Source organism: Scomber japonicus, chromosome 6 (assembly GCF_027409825.1).
Source record: "Scomber japonicus isolate fScoJap1 chromosome 6, fScoJap1.pri, whole genome shotgun sequence".
In the NCBI taxonomy this organism is placed as follows: domain Eukaryota; kingdom Metazoa; phylum Chordata; class Actinopteri; order Scombriformes; family Scombridae; genus Scomber; species Scomber japonicus.
The window spans coordinates 37,488,210-37,514,669 of NC_070583.1; the positions used below are offsets into that span (position 1 = coordinate 37,488,210).

Consider the following 26,460-nt stretch of genomic DNA (forward strand, 5'->3'; position numbering starts at 1 on the left):
ACTACTGCTTTACTTCTTCTATCAGGTCTTTGAGATCTGCATGAACCGTTGACTCGACCAGTATAGTGCCTGACTGCTCTCTGCTGTGCTTTAAAGACACAAATCTTACTGTAGCTCTGTACAGTTTGAGGTACTTGTACTTTACTGTAGTACAGTCTGAGGTACTTTTACTTTACTGTAGTACAGTTTGAGGTACTTGTACTTTACTGTAGTTCAGTCTGAGGTACTTTTACTTTACTGTAGTACAGTCTGAGGTACTTTTACTTTACTGTAGTACAGTTTGAGGTACTTTTACTTTACTGTAGTACAGTCTGAGGTACTTTTACTTTACTGTAGTACAATTTGAGATACTTGTATTTTACTGTAGTACAGTTTGAGGTACTAGTACTTTACTGTAGTATTTCCATGTGTTGCTACTTTCTACATCTCAGAGGGAAATATTGTACTTTCTACTCCACTACATTCATTTGAGCTTTGATTTTGAATCCAGCCCTCAAAGGGTTGATGATTTTGATTTCCACTGACTGTTATGTCATTTTGTTCCCAATCAATTAAACACTGTACATCAGTAAAGATTTTCGACTTGAATAATTCGTTCATCAAGATCTGATGTGTGATTTAACTGTTCCCTTCATATTTTTTGTTATGTGATGGAAAACATGGACCAGGCAAAGCAGCCACATTTGTGGAATTGCAATGGACTTTTAATAAGTAAGATAAATCCAGACCAAAACAGCTCTTATGCATTCAATAACGCATCATACGTGAGATGAATTAGCTCATGGATAATTTTATTGAGCTACTTATTAGGGTGAAAGACAAGCTAAACCAACAATAAGTCAATTTAACTCTAGAGCTGAGCAATGATCAATTTTTCAATCCAAATTAAAATCATTAGCTCAGTGTCAGAAATAAACTACACTCTATCATGAACCTCTAAATGCTAGAGATGTCAGGATGGAAATCACACAGTAAATATCAGAATCTTAATCAATAGCATAAAAATCAGTGTAATCTGTAAAGAGACAGGAGCTAAAACAGCCTGTTTCAGTCAGAGTCTGAACTGAGGGGGTGCATTAAGGACCAGTAGAAGATAAATAAGGAGGTTTTTGACCTCCTTATTGAAAGTTCAAAATGAAAAAATGAAAGTTCAAAATTTAGCATGGAAAATATAAACTGAGTAATGAGTAATGAATAAAATGAATCACCAATATGTAACTTGTCAGTGAGGTGATTTGTCCCCCAGTGCAGCAATGTCACTCACTGATATGTTTTTAATAGTTTTTCAACAACAACAGAGGAATAAGATATATGAGCTTTGATACACACACAGTTCTACATCAATTCATTGTTGGTTTGGATCCAAACATCTTCCTGATGTGCTCAGCAGTGTGTCACTGTTGGTGGCTCTCAGCTGCCCTTCATTCCCCCTGCTTGGCACGCGCGCGGCTCAACTGGGACCGGAACGCCTTAGAGAAGAAGAAGTAGATGAACGGATCCAGGCAGACATTAAGAACTGACAACAGGATGGTCAGTTCCTTCAGGTAGTAAAACACTTTGCTCAAAGAGCACTGCCTGTGTAGGAAGATGTAGGGAAGGCGAACCAGGTGGTAAGGCACAAAACAAATGCAGAACACGCTGACCAGCACCAACATTTTCCTGCGTGACCTCCTGAGCTTCTTGCAGCTGGAGGATGCCAGCTGCTTCTGCTGTGCCTGCAACACACTGCGGGAGGCGCTGTAGTAGAAGAAGACCAGGGAGACCAGGACAACCAAGAAAATGACGGTGGAATAAATGTGGATGGTTTTGTAGAATACATGGACCTGGGCATTGTGCAAGCTTTCACAACTGTCAGGGACAACAGTCGGAGCTTCCTGTGTGAGGAGTGACATGGTGACGTACGACATCACTGGGGCCAGCAGGAAAATCCAGGTTACCGTGGAGATGATGCAGGCAGCCTGAACTGTCCGCAGGAAGTGGTTTCCTGAAGGATAGATGATCTTCAGATACCTGGAGACGGGAGAGGCAGGCATCAGCAGATAATTTCACTGAATATAAGTGATACTAATAGTTAAACCACGGATTTCGTGAGGAATGATGATTCCAATATTGTTTCTAGAGAGGACAAGACTTTGGACTTTACTCCTGCAGTGATACGAGGACTTGACCATTTCAGTCAATATAATGTGTGTTAGGGAATTTTCCATAATTAATATGCACTGGGTCAAACTAGGCTTTGCGGTCATAGCAAGGCCTCACCAAATGATAGGGTTTAGACACTGTCTCTGTGTGTCTGCTCCTTTTGGGGAAAACAGGAGCCATTTCTGATAGGGTTGCTATAGCAGCCGAGGTCAGATATGTGTTTGACTGTTTTCCCTGAATGGAATCGGGGCAGCTGGAGTCAGAAGTGTTGGATGTAGGACAAAGGTCCTGAGTGTTGTCTAAGCAATGTTTTGTCTATAGACCAGTACACTAAATTCTGTATATTGTAGATGTGTTGGATCTGTCCATATTTGGGCATGACTCAACCTTGGGCATTATCTGTGTGGTTTAAAGTCTATCCCGGAGGAGAGAAGCTTCAGAATATGAAGGAAGCGTCAGTAGCATGTAATGTGTACTGATCATTCGCTCATTTCTCCTTGGCCAAGAAAATAAACCTTTTCAATACAAGACATCCTGGACTCCTGTCTACTCCCTCCATTGTTATATGGGCTGCATAATTAAAATCTCCATCAATGTGGATGCATATAAAAAAGATTATAAATTTTCAAACCTCCACAAAAAAGTGTTAACTTTACTGAACACAGCATATTTTTGTTACATACCTGTTAGCAGCGATGTAACCCATGAACAGGATGCTGGCGTACATGTTGAGGTACAATCCAAAGACGGCAAAGTTGCAGTAAACCAGGTGGAAGGTGACGGATCTGCTGATGTACTTGATGATGCGGAGGGGAAGGTAGAGGCAGAGCAGGAAGTCAGAGACTGCCAGGTTTCTCAGGTAGACCATCATGATGCTGGACACCTGCTGCTGAGCCGAGCAGAAGTAACCCTTCAGGGTAAGACTGTTGAGGACCAAACCCACCTGGAGAGGAAACACAGATTGACATGTGTGCTGATTGGCAGACAGAGGAGGAGGAGGGAATGTGAATATGAATATTTGACACTCACTACAAACACCAGACTGTAGACCGGCATGAAGAAGAGATGAGCCTTTGTGTCTGTCTGATCACATTGATTGATATCATCAGTCTGGTTGGTAACTGAGGTCACTTCCACTCCTACCAGGTCATCCATGTTTATGGAGGTTCTAAGAAGACAGAACACAAATCTATCATCTTTATACTGTTAAATACAGTTTGACACATTAATTATATATCCTACTGAACCATCAGCTGACTATATTGTTACAAATGTTTGGCTGGAAGAAGCCTTTTGTATTCAGTCTAAAGGAGGTCCAGGTGCCCTTGTGTCTCTTAAACCAGCAGTCAGGTGTCCATATAACAGTGAAAGAGGTTTTCCTCTCTGTAATCATTCTTCCTGTTCATACTGACTATTAACAGATCTCCTTCAAATGTGCTTTCAATGTAAAGTGATGGAGGACTGTATCCACAGTGTGTCCACACAGTCATTTAAAGTAGATGATCAACTTCTATTGAGCTTCATCAGTGTGAGTTAGTCATATCAAGTGATATCTGACACATTTACAGTCTTTTTAGCATCAAATTCCCTCTTAGTGTTTCCCTGTTGAGCTGTGGTGGAAATATAGCAAGCGTGACGTTGATAGTGACCCGAATGAGGCTGGTCCCACCCAAATGTACAACTGGCCCTTCCTAAATGACTGAGATAAAATGAATGATTTTCTTAACTTGCAGACACGTAGCAGACACAGTAACCACAAGGCTACCATGGTTCTCTGTGGGAGGAGTACTCTAAGGTTATTTTTAAAAAGGGTTTGATGATGTGACGCATGAAGCACTTCCGAAAAAATTACCACATTTCACACGTCTCTACACGCTGTGAACTGGTTCACACCAGCAGTGTTTAATTTAAAATTGGTTGTACCACAAGCCTCAAAAATGGTCCTCATACATTCTTTTCATACACAGTCTATTTTATCTGTCCTGTTCTTTTTATTCTTTTTATGTTACTTTGAGCATAGTTTTAAAAGCTGAACCAAGGAAATGCAAATTGGCTTCAGTTACGTGCTTTATATACATGACATCTGTTGCATTGTTTAACTATAGGTAACAGTGTTTATCTGTATGAGCCCTGTTAAATAAACCAATAAAATAAAAACCTTGCACATAACTTATTATCTATGAAACATGAACTGTGTTTAACGACTTGTAAACTCTGTGCCCGCAGTTGTTTAAAACTGTTTCTTATGTTAAGTTTGTCTTGGAAAACATATTAATTTAAATCATTTTTTAAAAATAAATCAAATTTCAACATAATATTAGAAGCACAAAGAAGTGAGATACATGCAGCACTCACCTGTCAGCCTGTCAGTGAAGGTCTCAGATAGAAACTGCTTTGATGTTTCCTTCTGTGCAGCTTTCAAAGGACAGGAAGAACTGATCTGTGGTTATTGTGTGATACTGCTGCTCAGATGCTTTTTCATTTCCTGGTTCTTTGCTCACTATTAGTTAAAGGACCACAAAAGAAAAAAAGACTTAAGTTATACTGGAACTGTTGCTGTGTCACTTTTAGCTCAGCTGCAGTCAGCAGTGAAGACTGACCAACCAAAACCCACCTGCAGACACGTACATATGACTCTGATGGCTGCAGGACTGTACAGGAAGCTGTAGCGGGCTGAGTTTTAAAGCTGAATATTACATACTGGTATCATATGAAACTAAAGCATCTATTGGTACCAACTATGTCATGAATACCTGTCAGGAAGGAGGATAAATAACACTCCAAAGTTAAGCTAAATTTGGTTGAGGTAAAACCTGCTATCGCCATTCTCATAGACCTCTCACCTCAGGTTATCTGAATGAAAATGTGGTAATGCATTATTTTGTTAAAACTTGACCTCAATGTATAAATTGACCTTTTGTGACCCCTAACCAACAACATATAAGACATCATTGAGCATCTAAAAGGCCGTTACATAGTAATATCATGTCTAAACTTTGACATATCAGTCTTTAATATCCATCAACATATACATAACATGTACCTTCTGCTTTATGAACAGTCAAACCAGACCAAAAGTAGCACAGTAGATGGGAATACAACAGGAAGGTTAAAAACTCACATATTGCATCATCCCCACAGCCCCCACTGAGTCACATTTGAGCCTGCGTGACTCAAATATGACTCAGTTAACTATATGGAAGCTGTTTTGTTTAACAAATGATCACGTGTTTTTTTCATAATCTTGCACACAATCTTCACCTCAAACCAGTTTCACTGATGGAAAACATGAACCAGGCAAAACAACCACATTTGGGGAATAACCATGAACTTTTAATAAGCGCTGAATATATCTACATACACATAAGTCCACACCAAAACAGCTTTTTATGCATTCAATAACACATTATACATGAGATTAATTTGCTCATGGATGACGTTACTGAGCTACCTATTAAGGGGAAAGGCAAGCTAAACCAACTGATCAATAAGTCAATTTAACTCTGGAGCTGAGCAATGATCAATTCATCAATCCAAATTAAAATCATTAGCTCAGTGTCAGAAATAAACTACACTCTATCATGAACCTCGAAACGCTAGAGATGTCAGAACAGAAATCACACAGTAAATATCAGAATCTTAATCAATAGCATAAAATTCAATGTAATCTGTAAAGAGATGTATCTCTTCTTATATTTTTGATGTAATTATAAATAGTGCTGAGCAATATGCCATGCTTACATTCCATTTGTTAATCATATTTATATCTGTATAATCTGTGATCGCCCCAGTAGTAGGGGGTTGGGTCAAATATATTGGGTCTCTTGCAATAAATCACTTCAATTCCCCAAGTCATTGCATCACTCTGATTTTTGACAACCCTCTGATACACGACGGATGTCACATTTATTTTGAGTTATTTAAATGTGAAACAGCTGTATGCTTCTGTTGGTGTTATTTTTCTCACATCTGCAGTTGTGTTGTTGTTGTTTTTAAGTCGTGTGATGGACGGTGTTCATCAGTTGGTGTGGATGATGCTCAGCTGCCCCTCGTTCCTTCTTGTCTCTGTGTGCGGTATTTGCTTGTTCCTGCTGAACATCTGCTTCAAGTTCAGATTTGTCCGAAAGGCCTTAAAGCTGAAGAAGTAGATGACTGGATCCAGACAGACATTGAGGACTGACAGTAAGATGGTCCCTTCAATCAAGTAGTGCAACACCAGGCGTAAGGAGCAATACCTCTTCAGTAAGGCACTGGGAATAATAGAGAGGTGGTAGGGCACAAAACAAACACAGAAGATGCTGACCAGCACCAATAGTTTCCTGCTTGACCTCACATGTCTTTTGGAGCTGGAGGATTGCGGCTGCCTCTGCTGTGCCAGCAACGCAACGATGGAGACACTGTAGTAGAAGAAGATCATGCAGACAAGGACGAACAGGAAGATGGCAGTGGAGCAGATGTGGAGGATTTTGTAGAATACAATGACCTGGGGGCTTTCCAAGGCGTCACATTTGTCAGGGACAAAGGTCAATTCTGGCTTGGTGAGGTGCCACAGGGTGATGTAGGAGATCACAACAGCCAGGAGGAAAATCCAGGTTACTGTGGAGATGATGCGGGCAGCCTTCACTGTCTGCAGGAAGTACATTCTTAAAGGATGGATGATCTTAAAATACCTAGAGAGAGAAGAGTCAGATTTTTTAAAAACATAGCAGACAACAAGGTGGGGTGATGTTGCTTCCTGGATCAAATAAGACTAAAGCCACCCAGCCTACTTGTCAGCGGCGATGTAACCCATGAACAGGATGCTGGCATACATGTTGAGGTAAAAGGCACAGCAGGCAAAGGTGCAGTAAACAAGGCGGAGGGTGAGAGAGCTGCTGACATAGTTGGCTATATAGAAGGGGAGGCAGAGGCAGAGCAGGAAGTCAGAGGCTGCCAGGTTCTTCATGTAGACCATCATGATGTTGGACACCTGCCGCTGAGCTGTGCAGAAGTAAACCTTCAGGGTGAAGCCGTTGAGGACCAAACCCACCTGGAGAAAAAACAGCAAGGAATGAGAGGGTGAAGAAAACAGTGATTTTACTGTCTTGTCTTTGTGGTCTACATCATAAATGAATCAGTCTTTCCTCAAAAACATTCATACTTTTCTATTGACAGAGAATCTCAAACCCCCCTACCTTCAGACCTCCACATACTTAATCAGTCACTGAGTGAAATGATTATTGATTATTGTGTTTGAGTTTTGGATTTTTCTAAATTGTCAAATAAATCCTTGTTTTTTTACTTTTACCTCAGTTTTCCTCTTGTTTTTCCTCCAGTTATCCCAATTGAGACTCCCCTCTTCCCCTAGACATTTTCGGCATTGTAACAACAGGTCTGACAACATACAACTCATCAGTTGTACTCAGACCAATATTACCACATAGACACCCTTTAGAGGAAGTAAGCAGTTGCTCTTATACTTACATCCAGTCTTAGGAGGGTTTCAGAATAAAAAATAACCCTAACCCGAAACCTTTGTCCCCTCTTCCCTTTAGACTTTTAGACCCTTTTTCACTTATCTTCAAGAAATATTTTATCACTTATTTAGAGAGGTATGATGGTGTTTCTCACTTCCTGTTTTTAGTAAGTTTTAGGTCAGCTTTGTTAAACCACATTTGTGTGGTTGTGTCTAGATAGATGAGTTACTGAACGTTAAGCCTGCCTGTGACAGCTTGGTATGGTTCCTATATGAGAATATTCAAAGGACAGATTCCCCATCTCATATCAGAGGAGATGGTGGTAGTGATGTCAGGCTCAGCTTGGCAGTGGGCAACAAAACAGATGCTTTGACCATCAGTATGCATCAGAGATGAGTTCAGGCAGTTTCGGGTGCTCTACAGGCTCCATCTGTCTGAGAGCAGGTTGGCTAGAATCATGTAACTAAGAGCCAGCCAACCTCAGTCATATGTTTGGGCAGGTCACAAATTAAATAAATTCTGGACAGATATATTCAGAACTTTTTCACTCATTTACAACAAAGATATCGATCCTAACCTTTGACCTCTATCTTTGGTTTAGCACCAGATGAGATGCAGTTATGGCAAACACCTTAGATACCTTAAATACACTGTCTGACACTCTTCTCATAAGTTCTATAAGGTCTGGATACAGTTTCCATTTTATTTTGAACATGAATTCCCCTCTGCTGGTCAATCTAATCATAAACCCTAACCCTTTCTTAATGTATTTCATTTAGATTATGATAAGTATTATTTATTTATCCGGCCTCTGTCAGCCCAATTGGTATGTGGTATAGTGTTATCCTTTTTGTATTACTTTTATATGAATATGTTTGTTAACAGACTGTGATGTGAATATTTGAAACTCACCACACACACCAGACTGTAGGCCAGTGCAAAGAAGAGGTGGCCTGATTTATCAATGTGTTCACATTGACTGTTGACTTGGCTCTGGGTGTTAGCTGAGGACTGGTTGGATGATGAGGTCACGTCCATTTTTGTCTCTGGAGTTTCTAACAGAGGGAAGACAGTTATATGTAAAGTGTTAGAAAATTATTTAAATAACATTGGAAACACAGGAACTGGTGGTAGCAAATCAACACAGCATCATCAATGTCACATGAAAAGGTTTTCAGTTACTTGAAACTTGCAGATTTCTTCTGTAGTTTGACTTGTAAATTCAGTGGTTGGCTGTAATTTCCTTTTTTTAAACAGTGATATTTTATTCACCATATACTGTTTAGTTTTCTCTGAATCATCTTTCCTTACAGCCCAGATTCTCCTCTGACCTCCAGCTGTTTCTGAAGTTATTTGCACAACATCTGCATTAGTAAAGAGCTTAACCTTAACTGGCTTGAAGTGTGACCCACACCTTGATCTCCAGCCAGTCAGAATAAGCCTGTTTACCTACAGTAATGTCTGCAGCTGTAAGACAGTATTCAGAGTAGGTATCTCGCACAATGAAAATCATTATTCAAATGTAGCTGCAACTTTACTTTAGCACACTTCCAGTATCCTGCTTTGCTCGTTATGTTGGCTGAGATGCAAACCCCATGTACAAAAGTTGGGTTTGTGGGCTCATGCTAAAGCTTCTTGCACATTTGTTTTGACTTTCTGGTGTGATGTAGTATCAAGTGTCACCTTATTTTTTTCACACCCATATTTCATACCTTTCCTAGTTGCTTTTGTTGCTTAGATTGGTTAGGGTTAGGGTGAGAATATCAGGGTCAAAGCCAATCACAGGCAAATATTTACTCAACACTTGTCATTCTTGCGAAGGGAATTTCAAAATTTAGAGATATAGAAACAAGCCATTTTACAGAGTAGGAGGTCCACCATCACCCTCATCCATCCCAAGGATATACAGGATTATAATCAGAGACCTTCTACTAAAACTCTGCCAACCTGTTCAGCAAAATGAGGATGAATATCACCAATCAGTCTGGAGGATTACTTCTCTCCATAGTAGACACCTTTAGACCCCAGACGAGCTAAACATACAGTACAGCTTCACAGGACTTCTTAATACTCTCATTTAACCTTTACATACTTTCAGGTAGTTATTCATTTTAAATTGTTGAATCAAAGTCTTCCCTTCAGTCTATTTCCAAATTTTAGATTAATTAGTTTGTTCAAGTATAAAGTTACGTGCAGCACTCACCTGTCTGTGTTCCTGATGTGGACGTGGGATATCAGGTGTGGCTCTGACTAACAGTTTCGAGGAGCAAAGCTGATCATGATGGTCATTTGCAAGTCAAAAAACAAAACATGAAAACAAAACATGACACCCACACAAACAGACACAATGTTCACTGATGTTGCTTCTGTGTCATAAGAAGAATATTATGTGTTAAAGTAACATAAACAAAGCAAAGGCTTAAAAGTTAGATTTTTGGATGTAGAGTTATGTGTTTGTTGTTGTTTTTATATATTTATTGCGTGTTCACTTTTTTTTGCTCATATGTATGTTTGACTGGCACCGGACAACGATTCACTCCACAATATGTGTGAATTCATATATGGTTGAGAAACAAATTAACTTGAAGGTGAACATTGCAGGTTTCAACATGTTAAGACAAAAAAATTACAACAAATGACATCAGCTGATGCAAAAAGTGTTTGGTGACACCAAACATTAGGGGCGTAAATCCCAAGTTTTTTCACGATACAATATTATATCAATTAAATGAACAACAATTTGATGTTTGCCGATATCACAAAGTCTGTCACAACATGATTCAGGAGGCAGCAATCCATATGAGACGATATCACAGCTGATTTAACACAATCACTTCCATTCATACAGTATCAAACCACTAAAAGCTACTAAAACACTGTTGCAGCTCAGGATGAATTCACAAGCCGGACTGTCTCTCACAGTGTCTTTTATTTATTTTCCACAATATAAAGTAGGAAACAATAACTTTGCAGTCCACCTGTGTGTCCTTAGCTGCTAAAGCAACTAGCATGTCAGCTCTCATGCTGGTTACAACAACAACTCTGAACTACGTTTTCATCTTATCTTGCCGCATTAAACATATTGTCTCTTGATGCCTCAGCAGCACCACCTGGTGGCGGAACTCAAAAAGCGCGCAACTCATTACTGAACTAAATGCATTGTAAATGAAACCATTAAATGAACAGAATTACACACAAAAATAAATCAGGGGGGTCTCTAAATTCACAATATGAAATACCAACAATAATAAACATAAACAGTCTTGAAATAACTGACTCCTCACAACATAATTTTTATTTCTGAGCTCAACCATTTAAATGGACAACAATCTATTCTTTTTTAATAAAAAAAATCAGCTACTAAAATATTATCCTGTTGACTATAAAGTGCCACGTTTTGACACAGAGCTTTAAAAATTTCACATCTTATAAAATAAAATTGAGTGGTAGACTCACATCCAGAGTAAGAAAGCAGGAACTGGACCAAATAACTAAATCTGTAAAAGCTGCAGCTCCCAATGCAGGTAGACTGGGATCCACCTGCATTGGGAGCTGCGGATGTGTGTGTTTACTACACAGTTTTATTCACATCTTATGAAAGAAAACTGAAAGAACATTAAGTCACTATTTTTATACATTAAAGCAGCTGTTTAAACCTGCAGTGTTTACCGAGCTGCGGAGTAAAAAACGACACGATCAAAGACGAGCAGCACATTTCAGTGTTTCTGTGAGTTTACAATAACGTGATGTGAGTTTACAGTAACGTGATGTGTGAGTTTACAGTAACGTGATGTGAGTTTACAGTAACGTGATGTGAGTTCACAGTAACGTGATGTGAGTTCACAGTAACGTGATGTGAGTTTACAGTAACGTGATGTGAGAAGCATCTGATGACAGACTGTCTCTATAATCCAGCAGCAGACACGAAACTCGTCGATCTTTTACACTCGTGTTTTTTATTTTTTGGGGACAAAACTGCTCAGGATAACTTCACGGACTTTTTTCCTGTCTGTTGCCATGGCGACGCCGGCATTTTGTTTGGAGGTGTGCGCGCGCTCAGGCGGAGAGAGACGTGCCAGGCTTAAAAAGACTTTATAAAAGATATAAATATGAATTAAGTGTAAAAGATTAAAATGCATAAATGCAGGACAAGAAATGATGGAATATGTTTAAAAGTAATGTTGACTGTTACAGCTGATTTGGGGTAAAGTTCATTATTAAAATAAGAAGTTAAATAATGTTTAATCACAGCAGTGTATAGTGCTTAATGCGCCATCTAGTGTCCTGTTCAGGTATTGCAACAACTAACAGATTACAGTAAAATCAGGACTGAAGACACAATAACTAAAATATATATGTCTCTTGGATATCTAGGTTTGTTATCTATGATTAAATGTAAGTGTTGGTGCAGTACTGTGTGACACCAGCAGAGGGCACACTGTCTCCATCTTTACAGTCAAATGCCTCCTGATGCTTTTACTACTTCTTTACTTCTTCTATCAGGTCTTTGAGATCTGCATGAACCGTTGACTCAACCAGTATAGTGCCTGACTGCTCTCTGCTCTGCTTTAAAGATACAACACTTCACAGTCCTGCACTGAGGTGGAAAGTAATTAAGTACTGTGCTTCAGTACAGTTTGTGGTACTTGTACTTTACTGTAGTACAGTCTGAGGTACTTTTACTTTACTGTAGTACAGTTTGAGTTACTTGTACTTTACTGTAGTACAGTTTGAGGTACGTTTACTTTACTGTAGTACAGTTTGAGGTACTTGTACTTTACTGTAGTATTTCCATGTGTTGCTATTTTCTACATCTCAGAGGGAAATATTGTACTTTCTACTCCACTACATTCATTTGAGCTTTGATTTTGAATCCAGCCCTCAAAGGGTTGATGATTTTGATTTCCACTGACTGTTATGTCATTTTGTTCCCAATCATTTAAACACTGTACATCAGTAAAGATTTTCAACTTGAATAATTTGTCCATCAAGATCTGATGTGTGATTTAACTGTTCTCTTCATATTTTTTGTTATGTGATGGAAAACATGAACCAGGCAAAGCAGCCACATTTGTGGAATTGCAATGGACTTTTAATAAGCACTTAATATGTGTAAGTCCAGATAGGTCCAAACCAAAACAGCTTTTTATGCATTCAAAAACACATCATACGTGAGATGAATTAGCTACTTATTAGGGTGAAAAACAAGCTAAACCAACAATAAGTCAATTTAATTCAAGAGCTGAGCAATGATCAATTTATCAATCCAAATTAAAATCATTAGCTCAGTGTCAGAAATAAACTACACTCTATCATGAACCTCTAAATGCTAGAGATGTCAGGATGGAAATCACACAGTAAATATCAGAATCTTAATCAATAGCATACAAATCAATGTAATCTGTAAAGACACAGGAGCTAAAACAGCCTGTTTCAGTCAGAGGCTGAACTGAGGGGGTGCATTAAGGACCAGTAGAAGATAAATAAGGAGTTTTTTGAACTGTGAATCATGCACAGTGGTGGTCCAAAAATAGAAGTTTAAAGCTGAAATGACCATAATAGGTTCTCTTTAAGTCCTTAGCTCAACTAAAAATGAAAGTTCAAAATTGAGCATGGAAAATATAAACTGAGTAATGAGTAATGAATAAAATGAATCACCAATATGTAACTTGTCAGTGAGGTGATTTGTCCCCCAGTGCAGCAATGTCACTCACTGATATGTTTTTAATAGTTTTTCAACATCAACAGAGGAATAAGATATATGAGCTTTGATACACACACAGTTCTACATCAGTTCATTGTTGGTTTGGATCCAAACATCTTCCTGATGTGCTCAGCAGTGTCTCACTGTTGGTGGCTCTCGGCTGCCCTTCATTTCCTCTCTTTGCAATGTGGATGTCAGCTGCGCCCGGAAAGCCTTAGAGAACATGAAGTAGATGACTGGATCCAGGCAGACATTAAGAACTGACAGCAGGACGGTCAGCTCCTTCAGGTAGTAAAACACTTTCCTCAAAGAGCACTGCCTGTATAGGAAGATGTAGGGAAGGCGAACCAGGTGGTAAGGCACAAAACAAACGCAGAAGACGCTGACCAGCACCAACATTTTCCTGCGTGACCTCCTGAGCTTCTTGCAGCTAGAGGATGCCAGCTGTCTCTGCTGTGCCTGCAACACACTGCGGGAGGCGCTGTGGTAGAAGAAGATCAGAGAGACCAGGACAACCAAGAAAATGACGGTGAAGGAGATGTCGATGACTTTGTAGAATATATGGACCTGGGAGCTGTGAAAGCTTTCACACCTGTCAGGGACAACAGTCGGAGCTTCCTGTGTGAGGAGTGACATGGTGACAAACGAGATCACTGGGGCCAGCAGGAAAATCCAGGTTACCGTGGAGATGATGCGGGCAGCCTGAACTGTCCGCAGGAAGTGATTTCCTAAAGGATAGATGATCTTCAGATACCTGGAGACGGGAGAGGCAGGCATCAGCAGATAATTTCACTGAATATAAGTGATACTAATGGTTAAACCACAGATTTCATGAGGACATGTAAGACTTTGGACTTTACTCCTGCAGTGATACGAGGACTTGACCATTTCAGTCAATATAATGTGGATGCATATAAAACAGATTATAAAGTATCAAACCTCTACAGAAAGTGTTAACTGTGCTGAACACAACATATTTTTGTTACCTACCTGTTAACAGCGATGTAACCCATGAACAGGATGCTGGCGTACATGTTGAGGTGCAATCCAATAATGGCAAAGTTGCAGTAAACCAGGTGGAAGGTGACGGAGCTGCTGATGTAGTTGATGATGCGGAGGGGAAGGCAGAGGCAGAGCAGGAAGTCAGAGACTGCCAGGTTTCTCAGGTAGACCATCATGACGCTGGACACCTGCTGCTGAGCTGAGCAGAAGTAAACCTTCAGGATGAGACTGTTGAGGACCAAACCCACCTGGAGAGGAAACAGAGATTGACATCTGTGCTGATTGGCAGACAGAGGAGGAGGAGGGAATGTGACTGTTATCTAAATATTTGACACCTACTACAAACACCAGAGTGTAGACCACCATGAAGAAGAGATGAGCCTTTGTGTCTGTCTGATCACATCGATTGATATCATCAGCGGTCTGGTTGGTAACTGAGGTTACTGTCACTCCTACCAGGTCATCCATGTTTGTGGAGGTTCTAAGAAGGGAGAAAACAAATCTATCATCTTTATACTGTTAAATACAGTTTGACACATTAATTATATATCCTACTGAACCATCAGCTGACTATATTGTTACAAATGTTTGGCTGGAAGAAACCTTAAGTATTCAGTCTAAAGGAGGTCAAACCAGCATTCAGGTGTCCATATAAACAGTGAAAGAGGTTTTCCTCTCTGTAATCATTCCTCCTATTCATACTCACTATTAAAAGATCTCCTTCAAATGTGCTTTCAATGTAAAGTGATGGAGGACTGTATCCACAGTGTGTCCACACAGTCATTTAAAGTAGATGATAGACTTCTATTGAGCTTCATCAGTCTGAGTTAGTCATATCAGTGATATCTGACACATTTACAGTCTTTTTAGCATCAAATTCCCTCTTAGTGTTTCCCTGTTGAGCTGTGGTGGAAATATAGCTAGCGTGATGTTGATAGTGACCGTAACGAGGCTGGTCCCACCCAAAACTGGCCCTTTCTAAATGACTGAGAGAGCATTTTCTTAACTTACAGACACAGTAACCACAAGGCTACCATGGTACTTCTGAATAGATTACCACATTTCACATGTGTCAACACGCTGTAAACTGGTTCATACCAGCAGTGTGCTCAAATAAACTGCGTGAAACGTCACTTCAACCTTGCAAATTGGTTGTACCACAAGCCTCAAAAATGGTCCTCATACATTCTGTTCATATACAGTCTATTTTATCTGACCTGTTCTTTTTATTCTTTGAATGTTAGTTTGAGTATAGGTTTAAAAGCTGAACCAAGGAAATGCAAATTGCCTTCAGTTACGTGCTTTATATACATGACCTCTGTTGCATTGTTTAACTATAGGTAACAGTGTTTATCTGTATGATCCCTGTTAAATAAACCAATTAAATAAAAACCTTGCACATAAGTTATCTAGGAAACATGAACTTTGGTTAACTTCCAAACTCTGTGCCCGCAGTTGTTTAAAACAGTTACTTATGTTAAGTTTGTCTTGGAAAACATATTAATTTAAATCATTTTTTAAAAATAAATCAAATTTCAACATAATATTAGAAGCACAAAGAAGTGAGATACATGCAGCACTCACCTGTCAGTCTGTCAGTGAAGGCCTCAGATAGAAACTGCTTTGATGTTTCCTTCTGTGCAGCTTTTATAGACAGGAAGAACTGATCTGTGGTCATTGTGTGATACTGCTGCTCAGATGATGCTTCATCATTTCCTGTTTTTGTTTTGTTGTTGTTGCTTGTTAGAGGAACACAAAAGAAAAAAATGTTTTACTGGAACTGTTGCTATGTCACTTAACATCACATTAGCTCAGCTGCAGTCGAGAAGTTGGTATAAAAATCAGGCTTTGATCTCAGACTGGCCCACCAAAACCCACCTGCAGACACAGCTTCTCAAATGTGAATATTTTTGGGTTCTTTTGTCCTCTGTGACAGTAAACTGATCATATTTGGGTTTCAGGCAAAAAAGACCTTTGACGACATCATCTTGGGTTTTGGGGAACAGTGACTGACTATAAACCCTACTTGCAGCGCTGTACAAAAGGCAATATCGGACTCAGGTTTGAAGCTCAATGTGTTGGCATCATGAGAAACTAGATGAGATAATGAATCCATTGGTACCAATCATGTGATGCTAAGCTGCCGGGGGCAGAAAAACAATATTTAGGTTAAATTTGTGGTATGAAAGGGTAAAAAATGTTTTAAATATGTTCCTGTCACTATGCTGACACTTTCTGTGAGCACTTACACTGAACTCCACCACACTGTGGTCACACTCAAATGTGACTCAGTGAACTGGATGGAGGCTAGAATACGTGATCATTTGTTAACCAAATGATCACGTATTCTGTCCTTTGTCTGATCTTGCACACAATCTTCACCTCAAACCAGTTTCTCTGACATACTACAAAACAAACTGCTGCCTGTGCACTTCAATGTTTGGTTGAATTGTTCTTCAGTTTAGTGACGGAAATGTTTAAAAACTGATCTCAGTGGCTGGTCTTAATAAGAACATGTCTCTGTGTAACAGGCTCACATATAAACACATGTGGTTCATCATATGAAATGCATTTCAGAGTAACTTGTTTTAATTATGTTTTCACTCATTGCTCATTTGGTGAATAGTCTTTACCATTATTGTTTAATTTTCTCATGACAAATTATTACATGTGAAATATTAAAACTTCATATGTGTCAGATGTGATGAATTGACACATTTTACAGATTTTTACATGTCATAATCGCTAATCACTTGGCTTAGCTGGGTTTTCGCCCTCACTTGCAGTGGTTGGTTGTTTGCAGGTCTGAGGATCCCCAAAGCAGATTATATGGTATTGTAAGGTCAGGGAAAGTGTTAAAAACAGGAAATGTTAGAGTTTTGACTGATAACGTCTGATACATGACGGATGTCACATTTATTTTGAGTTATTTAAATGTGAAACAGCTGTATGCTTCTGTTGGTGTTATTTGTCTCATATCTGCAGTTGTGTTGTTGTTGTTTTTAAGTCACGTGTGATGGACGGTGTTCATCAGTTGGTGTGGATGATGCTCAGCTGCCCCTCGTTCCTTCTTGTCTCTGTGCGCGGTGTTTGCTTGTTCCTGGTGAACACTCTCTCCAGGTTCAGATTGGTCCGAAAGGCCTTACAGCTGAAGAAGTAGATGACCGGATCCAGACAGACATTGAAGACTGACAGTAAGATGGTCCCTTCAATCAGGTAGTGCAACATCAGGCGTAAGGAGCAATACTTCCTCAGTAAGGCATAGGGAATGAGAGTGAGGTGGTAGGGCACAAAACAAACACAGAAGACGCTGACCAGCACCAACATTTTCCTGTTTGACCTCATGAGCTTCTTGCAGCTGGAGGATGCCAGCTGCCTCTGCTGTGCCTGCAACAAACTGCGTGAGGCGCTGTAGTAGAAGAAGATCATGCAGACAAGGACAAACAGGAATGTGGTGGCGGAGCCGACATGGATGATTTTGTAGAATACAATGACCTGGGGGCTTTCCAAAGTGTCACATTTGTCAGGGACAAAGGTCAATTCTGGCTTGGTGAGGTGCCACAGGGTGATGTAGGAGGTCATAAGGGCCAAGAAGAAAACCCAGGTTACCGTGGAGATGATGCGGGCAGCCTTCACTGTCCGCAGGATGTGAGTTCTTAAAGGATGGATGATTTTAAAATACCTAGAGAGAGAAGAGGCTGATTTTTTAAAAACATAGCAGACAACAAGGATGTGCTGATGTTGCTTCCTGGATCAAATAAGACCAAAGCCACCCAGCCTACCTGTCAGCAGCGATGTAACCCATGAACAGGATGCTGGCGTACATGTTGAGGTAAAAGGCGCAGGAGGCAAAGATGCAGTGGACCAGGCGGAGAGTGACGGAGCTGCTGATGTAGTTGGCTATGTAGGAGGGGAGGCAGAGGCAGAGCAGGAAGTCAGAGGCTGCCAGGTTCTTCAGGTAGACCATCATGATGTTGGACACCTGCCGCTGAGCTGTGCAGAAGTAAACCTTCAGGGTGAAGCCGTTGAGGACCAAACCCACCTGGAGAAGAAACAGCAAGGAATGAGAGGGTGAAGAAAACAGTGATTTTACTGACTTGTCTTTGTGGTCTACATCATAAATGAATCAGTCTTTCCTCAAAAACATTCATACTTTTCTATTGACAGAGAATCTCAAACCCCCCTACCTTAAGACCTCCACATACTTAATCAGTCACTGAGTGAAATGATTATTGATTATTGTGTTTGAGTTTTGGATTTTTCTAAATTGTCAAATAAATCCTTGTTTTTTTACTTTTACCTCAGTTTTCCTCTTGTTTTTCCTCCAGTTATCCCAATTGAGACTCCCCTCTTCCCCTAGACATTTTCGGCATTGTAACAACAGGTCTGACAACATACAACTCATCAATTGTACTCAGACCAATATTACCACATAGACACCCTTTAGAGGAAGTGGAAGGAGGAAGTAAGCAGTTGCTCTTATACTTACATCATACTTACACACTTACAAATAACCCTAACCCGAAACCTCTGTTCCCTCTTCCCTTTAGACTTTTAGACCCTTTTTCACTTATCTTCAAGAAATATTTGATCACTTATTTAGAGAGATATGATAGTGTTTCCTCACTTCCTGTTTTTAGTAAGTAAGTTTTAGGTCAGCTTTGTTAAACCACATTTTTGTGGTTGCGTCTAGATAGATGAGTTACTGAACATTAACCCTGCCTGTGACAGCTTGGTATGGTTCCTATATGAGAATATTCAAAGGACAGATTCCCCATCTCATACCAGAGGAGATGGTTGTAGTGATGTCAGGCTCAGCTTGGCAGTGGGCAACAAAACAGGTGCTTTCACCATCAGTATGCATCAGAGATGAGTTCAGGCAGTTTCAGGTACTCTACAGGCTCCATCTGTCTGAGAGCAGGTTGGCTAGAATCATGTAACTAAGAGCCAGCCAACCTCAGTCATATGTTTGGGCAGGTCACAAATTAACTAAATTCTGGACAGATATATTCAGAACTTTTTCACTCATTTACAGCAAAGATGTCAATCCTAACCTCTGACCTCTATCTTTGGTTTAGCAGCAGATGAGATGCAGTTATGGCAAACACCTTAAATACCTTAAATACACTGTCTGACACTCTTCTTATAAGTTCTATAAGGTCTGGATACAGTTTATCTTTTATTTTGAACATGAATTCCCCTGTGCTGGTCAGTCTAATCATAAACCCTAACCCTTTCTTAATCTATTTCATTTATTATAATTATTATTTATGTATCTGACCTCTGTCAGCCCAATTGGTATGTGGTATAGTGTTATCCTCTTTGTATTACTTTTATATGAATATGTTTGTTAACAGACTGTGATGTGAATATTTGAAACTCACCACAAACACCAGACTGTAGGCCAGTGCAAAGAAGAGGTGGCCTGATTTATCAATGTGTTCACATTGACTGTTGACTTGGCTCTGGGTGTTAGCTGAGGACTGGTTGGATGATGAGGTCACGTCCATTTTTGTCTCTGGAGGCTCTAACAGAGGGAAGACAGTTATATGTAAAGTGTAAGAAAATTATTTAAATAACATTGGAAACACAGGAACTGGTGGTAGCAAATCAACACAGCAGCATCAATGCCACATGAAAAGGTTTTCAGTTACTTGAAACTTGCAGATTTCTTCTGTAGTTTGACTTGTAAATTAAGTGGTTGGCTGTAATTTCCTTTTTTGGCTCATTATAATGAACAGTGATATTGTATTCACCATATGATGTTTAGTTTTCTCTGAATCATCTTTCTTTACAGCCCAGATTCTCCTCTGACCTCCAGCTGTTTCTGAAGCTATTTGCACAAAATCTGCATTAGTAAAGAGCTTAACCTTAACTGGCTTGAAGTGTGACCCACACCTTGATCTCCAGCCAGTCAGAATAAGCCTGTTTACCTACAGTAATGTCTGCAGCTGTAAGACCATACTCAGAGTCTGATCCTGGATCAAGAGGCTGAGAGCAGGATGTTTATAAGATTGTACCAAAGGTATCTCGCACAATGAAAATCATTATTCAAATGTAGCTGCAACTATACTTTAGCACACTTCCAGTATCCTGCTTTGCTCGTTATGTTGGCTGAGATGCAAACCCCATCTATAGAAGTTGGGTTTGTGGGCTCATGCTAAAGCTTCTTGCACATTTGTTTTGACTTTCTGGTGTGATGTAGTATCGAGTATCACTTTATTTTTTTCACACCCATATTTCATACCTTTCCTAGTTGCTTTTGTTGCTTAGATTGGTTAGGGTTAGGGTGAGAATATCAGGGTCAAAGCCAATCACAGGCAAATATTTACTCTTAACACCTCTCATTCTTGAGAAGGGAATTTCAAAATTTAGAGATATAGAAACAAGCCCTTTTACAGAGTAGGAGGTCCACCATCACCCTCATCCATCCCAAGGATATACAGGATTATAATCAGAGAATCCACCTTCTACTAAAACTCTGCCAACCTGTTCAGCAGAATGAGGATGAATATCATCAATCAGTCTGGAGGATTACTTCTCTCTATAGTAGACACCGTTAGACCCCAGACGAGCTAAACATACAGTACAGCTTCACAGGACTTCTTAATACTCTCATTGAACCTTTACATACTTTCAGGTAGTTATTCATTTTAAATTGTTGAATCAAAGTCTTCCCTTCAGCCTATTTCCAAATTTTAGATTAATTAGTTTGTTCAAGTATAAAGTTACGTGCAGCACTCACCTGTCTGTGTTCCTGTTGTGGAGGTGGGATATCAGGTGTGGTTCTGACTAACAGTTTTGTGCAGCAAAGCTGATCATGATGGTCATTTGCAAGTCAAAAAACAAAACATGAAAACAAAACATGACACCCACACAAACAGACACAATGTTCACTGCTGTTGCTTCTTTGTCATAAGAAGAATATGCTGTGTTAAAGTAACATAAACAAAGCAAAGGCCTTAAAAGTTAGAACAAGGTTTCAATTTATTTTGGATGCAGAGTTATGTGTTTATTGTTGTTTTTATATATTTATTGCGTGTTCACTTTTTTTGCTCATATGTATGTTTGACACCGGACAACGATTCACTCCACAATATGTGTGAATTCATATATGGTTGAGAAACAAATTAACTTGAAGGTGAACATTGCAGGTTTCAACATGTTCAGACAAAAAATTACAACAAATGACATCAGCTGATGCAAAAAGTGTTTGGTGACACCAAACATTAGGGGCGTAAATCACAAGTTTTTTCACGATACAATATTATATCAATTAAATGAACAACAATTCGATGTTTGCTGATATCACAAAGTCTGTCACAACATGATTCAGGAGGCAGCAATCGATATGAGACGATATCACAGCTGATTTAACACAATCACTTCCATTCATATCAAACCACTAAAAGCTACTAAAACACTGTTGCAGCTCAGGATGAATTCACAAGCCGGACTGTCTCTCACAGTGTCTTTTATTTATTTTCCACAATATAAAGTAGGAAACAATAACTTTACAGTCCACCTGTGTGTCCTTAGCTGCTAAAGCAACTAGCATGTCAGCTCTCATGCTGGTTACAACAACAACTCTGAACTACGTTTTCATCTTATCTTGCCGCATTAAACATATTGTCTCTTGATGCCTCAGCAGCACCGCCTGGTGGCGGAACTCAAATAGCGCGCAACTCATTACTGAACTAAATGCATTGTAAATGAAACCATTAAATGAACAGAATTACACACAAAAATAAATCAGGAGGGTCTCTAAATTCACAATATGAAATACCAACAATAATAAACATAAACAGTCTTGAAATAACTGACTCCTCACAACATCATTTTTATTTCTGAGCTCAACCATTTAAATGGACAACAATCTATTCTTTTTTAATAATAAAAAAAAAATACTAAAATTTTATCCTGTTGACTATAAAGTGCCAAGTTTTGACACAGAGCTTTACAAATTTCGCATCCTATAAAATAAAATTGAGTGGTAGACTCACATCCAGAGTAAGAAAGCAGGAACTGGACCAAATAACTAAATCTGTAAAAGCTGCAGCTCCCAATGCACCTAGACTGGGATCCACCTGCATTGGGAGCTGCGGATGTGTGTGTTTACTACACAGTTTTTTCACATCTTATAAAAGAAAACTTCAAGAACATTAAGTCACTACTTTTATACATTAAAGCAGGATTTTTGCTTCTGTTTAAACCTGCAGTGTTTACCGAGCTGCGGAGGAAAAGATGATGTGAGTTTAACGTGATGTGAGTTTACAGTAACGTGTTGTGAGTTCACAGTAACGTGATGTGAGTTTACAGTAACGTGTTGTGAGTTTACAGTAACGTGATGTGAGTTTAAAGTAACGTGATCTGTGAAGCATCTGATGACAGACTGTCTCTATAATCCAGCAGCAGACATGAAACTCGTCGATCTTTTACAGTCGTGGTTTTTATTTTTTGGGGACAAAACTGCTCAGGATAACTTCACGGACTATTTTTCTGTCCGTTGCCATGGCGACGCTGGCATTTTGTTTGGAGGTGTGCGCTCGCGAGGAGAGAGCCAGGCTTAAAAAGACTTTATAAAAGATATAAATATGAATAAAGTGTAAAAGATTAAAATGCATAAATGCAGGACAAGAAATGATGGAATATGTTTAAAAGTAATGTTGAGTATTACAGTTGATTTTGGGTAAAGTTCATTATTAAAATAAGAAGTTAAATAATGTTTATCACAGCAATGTATAGTGCTTAATGCGCCATCTAGTGTCCTGTTCAGGTATTGCAACAACTAACAGATTACAGTAAAATCACGACTGAAGACACAATAACTAAAATATATATGTCTCTTGGATATCTAGGTTTGTTATCTATGATTAAATGTAAGTGTTGGTGCAGTACCTTGTGACACCAGCAGAGGGCGCACTGTCTCCATCTTTACAGTCAAATGCCTCCTGATGCTTTTACTACTTCTCTACTTCTTCTATCAGGTCTTTGAGATCTGCATGAACCGTTGACTCAACCAGTATAGTGCCTGACTGCTCTCTGCTGTGCTTTAAAGATACAACACTTACTGTAGTTCTGTACAGTCTGAGGTACTTTTACTTTACTGTAATACCATTAGAGGTACTTGTACTTTACTGTAGTACAGTCTGAGGTACTTGTACTTTACTGTAGTATTTCCATGTGTTGCTATTTTCTACATCTCAGAGGGAAATATTGTACTTTCTACTCCACTACATTCATTTGAGCTTTGATTTTGAATCCAGCCCTCAAAGGGTTGATGATTTTGGTTTCCACTGACTGTTATGTCATTTTGTTCTCAATCAATTAAACACTGTACATCAGTAAAGATTTTCAACTTGAATAATTCGTTCATCAAGATCTGATGTGTGATTTAACTGTTCCCTTCATATTTTTTGTTATGTGATGGAAAACATGAACCAGGCAAAGCAGCCACATTTGTGGTATTGCAATGGACTTTTAATTAGCACTTAATATGTGTAAGTACAGATACGTCCACACCAAAACAGCTCTTATGCATTCAATAACGCATCATACGTGAGATGAATTAGCTCATGGATAATTTTATTGAGCTACTTATTAGGGTAAAAGGCAAGCTAAACCAACAATAAGTCAATTTAACTCTAGAGCTGAGCAATGATCAATTTTTCAATCCAAATTAAAATCATTAGCTCAGCGTCAGAAATAAACTACACTCTATCATGAACCTCTAATTGCTAGAGATGTCAGGATGGAAATCACACAGTAAATATCAGAATCTTAATCAATAGCATACACATCAGTGTAATCTATAAAGAGACAGGAGCTAAAACAGCCTGTTTCAGTCAGAGTCTGAACTGAGGGGCTGCATTAAGGACCAGTAGAAGATAAATAAGGAGGTTTTTGACCTCCTTATTGAAAGTTCAAAATGAAAAAATTAAAGTTCAAAATCTAGCATGGAAAATATAAACTTAGTAATGAGTAATGAATAAAATGAATCACCAATATGAAATTTGTCAGTGAGTTGATTTTTTTTTATTAGGTATTTTGTCCCCCAGTGCAGCAATGTCAGTCACTGATATGTTTTTAATAGTTTTTCAACAACAACAGAGGAATAAGATATATGAGCTTTGATACACACACAGTTCTACATCAGTTCATTGTTGGTTTGGATCCAAACATCTTCCTGATGTGCTCAGCAGTGTCTCACTGTTGGTGGCTCTCAGCTGCCCTTCATTCCCCCTGCTTGGCACGCGCGCGGCTCAACTGGGACCGGAACGCCTTAGAGAAGAAGAAGTAGATGAACGGATCCAGGCAGACATTAAGAACTGACAACAGGATGGTCAGCTCCTTCAGGTAGTAAAACACTTTGCTCAAAGAGCACTGCCTGTGTAGGAAGATGTAGGGAAGGCGAACCAGGTGGTAAGGCACAAAACAAACGCAGAAAACGCTGACCAGCACCAACATTTTCCTGCGTGACCTCCTGAGCTTCTTGCAGCTGGAGGATGCCAGCTGCTTCTGCTGTGCCTGCAACACACTGCGGGAGGCGCTGTAGTAGAAGAAGACCAAGGAGACCAGGACGACCAAGAAAATGACGGTGGAATAAATGTGGATGGTTTTGTAGAATACATGGACCTGGGCATTGTGCAAGCTTTCACAACTGTCAGGGACAACAGTCGGAGCTTCCTGTGTGAGGAGTGACATGGTGACGTACGACATCACTGGGGCCAGCAGGAAAGTCCAGGTTACCGTGGAGATGATGCAGGCAGCCTGAACTGTCCGCAGGAAGTGGTTTCCTGAAGGATAGATGATCTTCAGATACCTGCAGACAGGACAGGCAGGCATCAGCAGATAATTTCACTGAATATAAGTGATACTAATAGTTAAACCACAGATTTCATGAGGAATGATGATTCCAATATTGTTTCTAGAGAGGACAAGACATTGGACTTTACTCCTGCAGTGATACGAGGACTTGACCATTTCAGTCAATATAATGTGGATGCATATAAAAAAGATTATAAATTTTCAAACCTCCACAAAAAAGTGTTAACTTTACTGAACACAGCATATTTTTGTTACATACCTGTTAGCAGCGATGTAACCCATGAACAGGATGCTGGCGTACATGTTGAGGTACAATCCAAAGACGGCAAAGTTGCAGTAAACCAGGTGGAAGGTGACGGATCTGCTGATGTACTTGATGATGCGGAGGGGAAGGTAGAGGCAGAGCAGGAAGTCAGAGACTGCCAGGTTTCTCAGGTAGACCATCATGATGCTGGACACCTGCTGCTGAGCCGAGCAGAAGTAACCCTTCAGGGTAAGACTGTTGAGGACCAAACCCACCTGGAGAGGAAACACAGATTGACATGTGTGCTGATTGGTAGACAGAGGAGGAGGAGGGAATGTGAATCTGAATATTTGACACTCACTACAAACACCAGACTGTAGACCGGCATGAAGAAGAGGTGAGCCTTTGTGTCTGTCTGATCACATTGATTGATATCATCAGTCTGGTTGGTAACTGAGGTCACTTCCACTCCTACCAGGTCATCCATGTTTATGGAGGTTCTAAGAAGACAGAAAACAAATCTATCATCTTTATACTGTTAAATACAGTTTGACACATTAATTATATATCCTACTGAACCATCAGCTGACTATATTGTTACAAATGTTTGGCTGGAAGAAGCATTTTGTATTCAGTCTAAAGGAGGTCCAGGTGCCCTTGTGTCTCTTAAACCAGCAGTCAGGTGTCCATATAAACAGTGAAAGAGGTTTTCCTCTCTGTAATCATTCCTCTTGTTCATACTAACTATTAACATATCTCCTTCTAATGTGCTTTCAATGTAAAGTGATGGAGGACTGTATCCACAGTGTGTCCACACAGTCATTTAAAGTAGATGATCAGCTACTATTGAGCTTCAGCAGTGTTAGTCATATCAGTGATATCTGACACATTTACAGTCTTTTTAGCATCAAATTCCCTCTTAGTGTTTCCCTGTTGAGCTGTGGTGGAAATATAGCAAGCGTGACGTTGATAGTGACCCGAATGAGGCTGGGCCCACCCAAATGTACAACTGGCCCTTCCTAAATGACTGAGATAAAATGAATGATTTTCTTAACTTGCAGACACGTAGCAGACACAGTAACCAC

At 39.6% G+C, this 26,460-nt stretch overlaps 3 protein-coding genes across 3 annotated transcripts; all 3 read right to left on the minus strand.

The window, feature by feature from the left end:
- Positions 1-1,421: 1,421 nt before the first annotated feature.
- On the minus strand, positions 1,422-3,297 carry LOC128360021 (P2Y purinoceptor 14-like). Its single transcript, XM_053320335.1, has 3 exons — positions 3,172-3,297; positions 2,826-3,085; positions 1,422-2,010 (listed from the first exon to the last, which is right to left on the minus strand). Exons 1-3 carry the CDS (start codon positions 3,295-3,297, stop codon positions 1,422-1,424), a joined length of 975 nt encoding a protein of 324 aa, XP_053176310.1.
- A 14,037-nt stretch (positions 3,298-17,334) lies between these two features.
- LOC128360022 (P2Y purinoceptor 14-like) lies at positions 17,335-23,236 on the minus strand. The gene is made up of 5 exons (XM_053320336.1): positions 23,203-23,236; positions 20,181-20,282; positions 19,689-19,831; positions 18,087-18,346; positions 17,335-17,986 (listed from the first exon to the last, which is right to left on the minus strand). The coding sequence occupies exons 1-5, from the start codon at positions 23,234-23,236 to the stop codon at positions 17,335-17,337; spliced, it is 1,191 nt and encodes a 396-aa protein (XP_053176311.1).
- Positions 23,237-24,537: 1,301 nt separating this feature from the next.
- LOC128360023 (P2Y purinoceptor 14-like) lies at positions 24,538-25,862 on the minus strand. Its single transcript, XM_053320337.1, has 3 exons — positions 25,737-25,862; positions 25,391-25,650; positions 24,538-25,126 (listed from the first exon to the last, which is right to left on the minus strand). The coding sequence occupies exons 1-3, from the start codon at positions 25,860-25,862 to the stop codon at positions 24,538-24,540; spliced, it is 975 nt and encodes a 324-aa protein (XP_053176312.1).
- Positions 25,863-26,460: the final 598 nt, after the last annotated feature.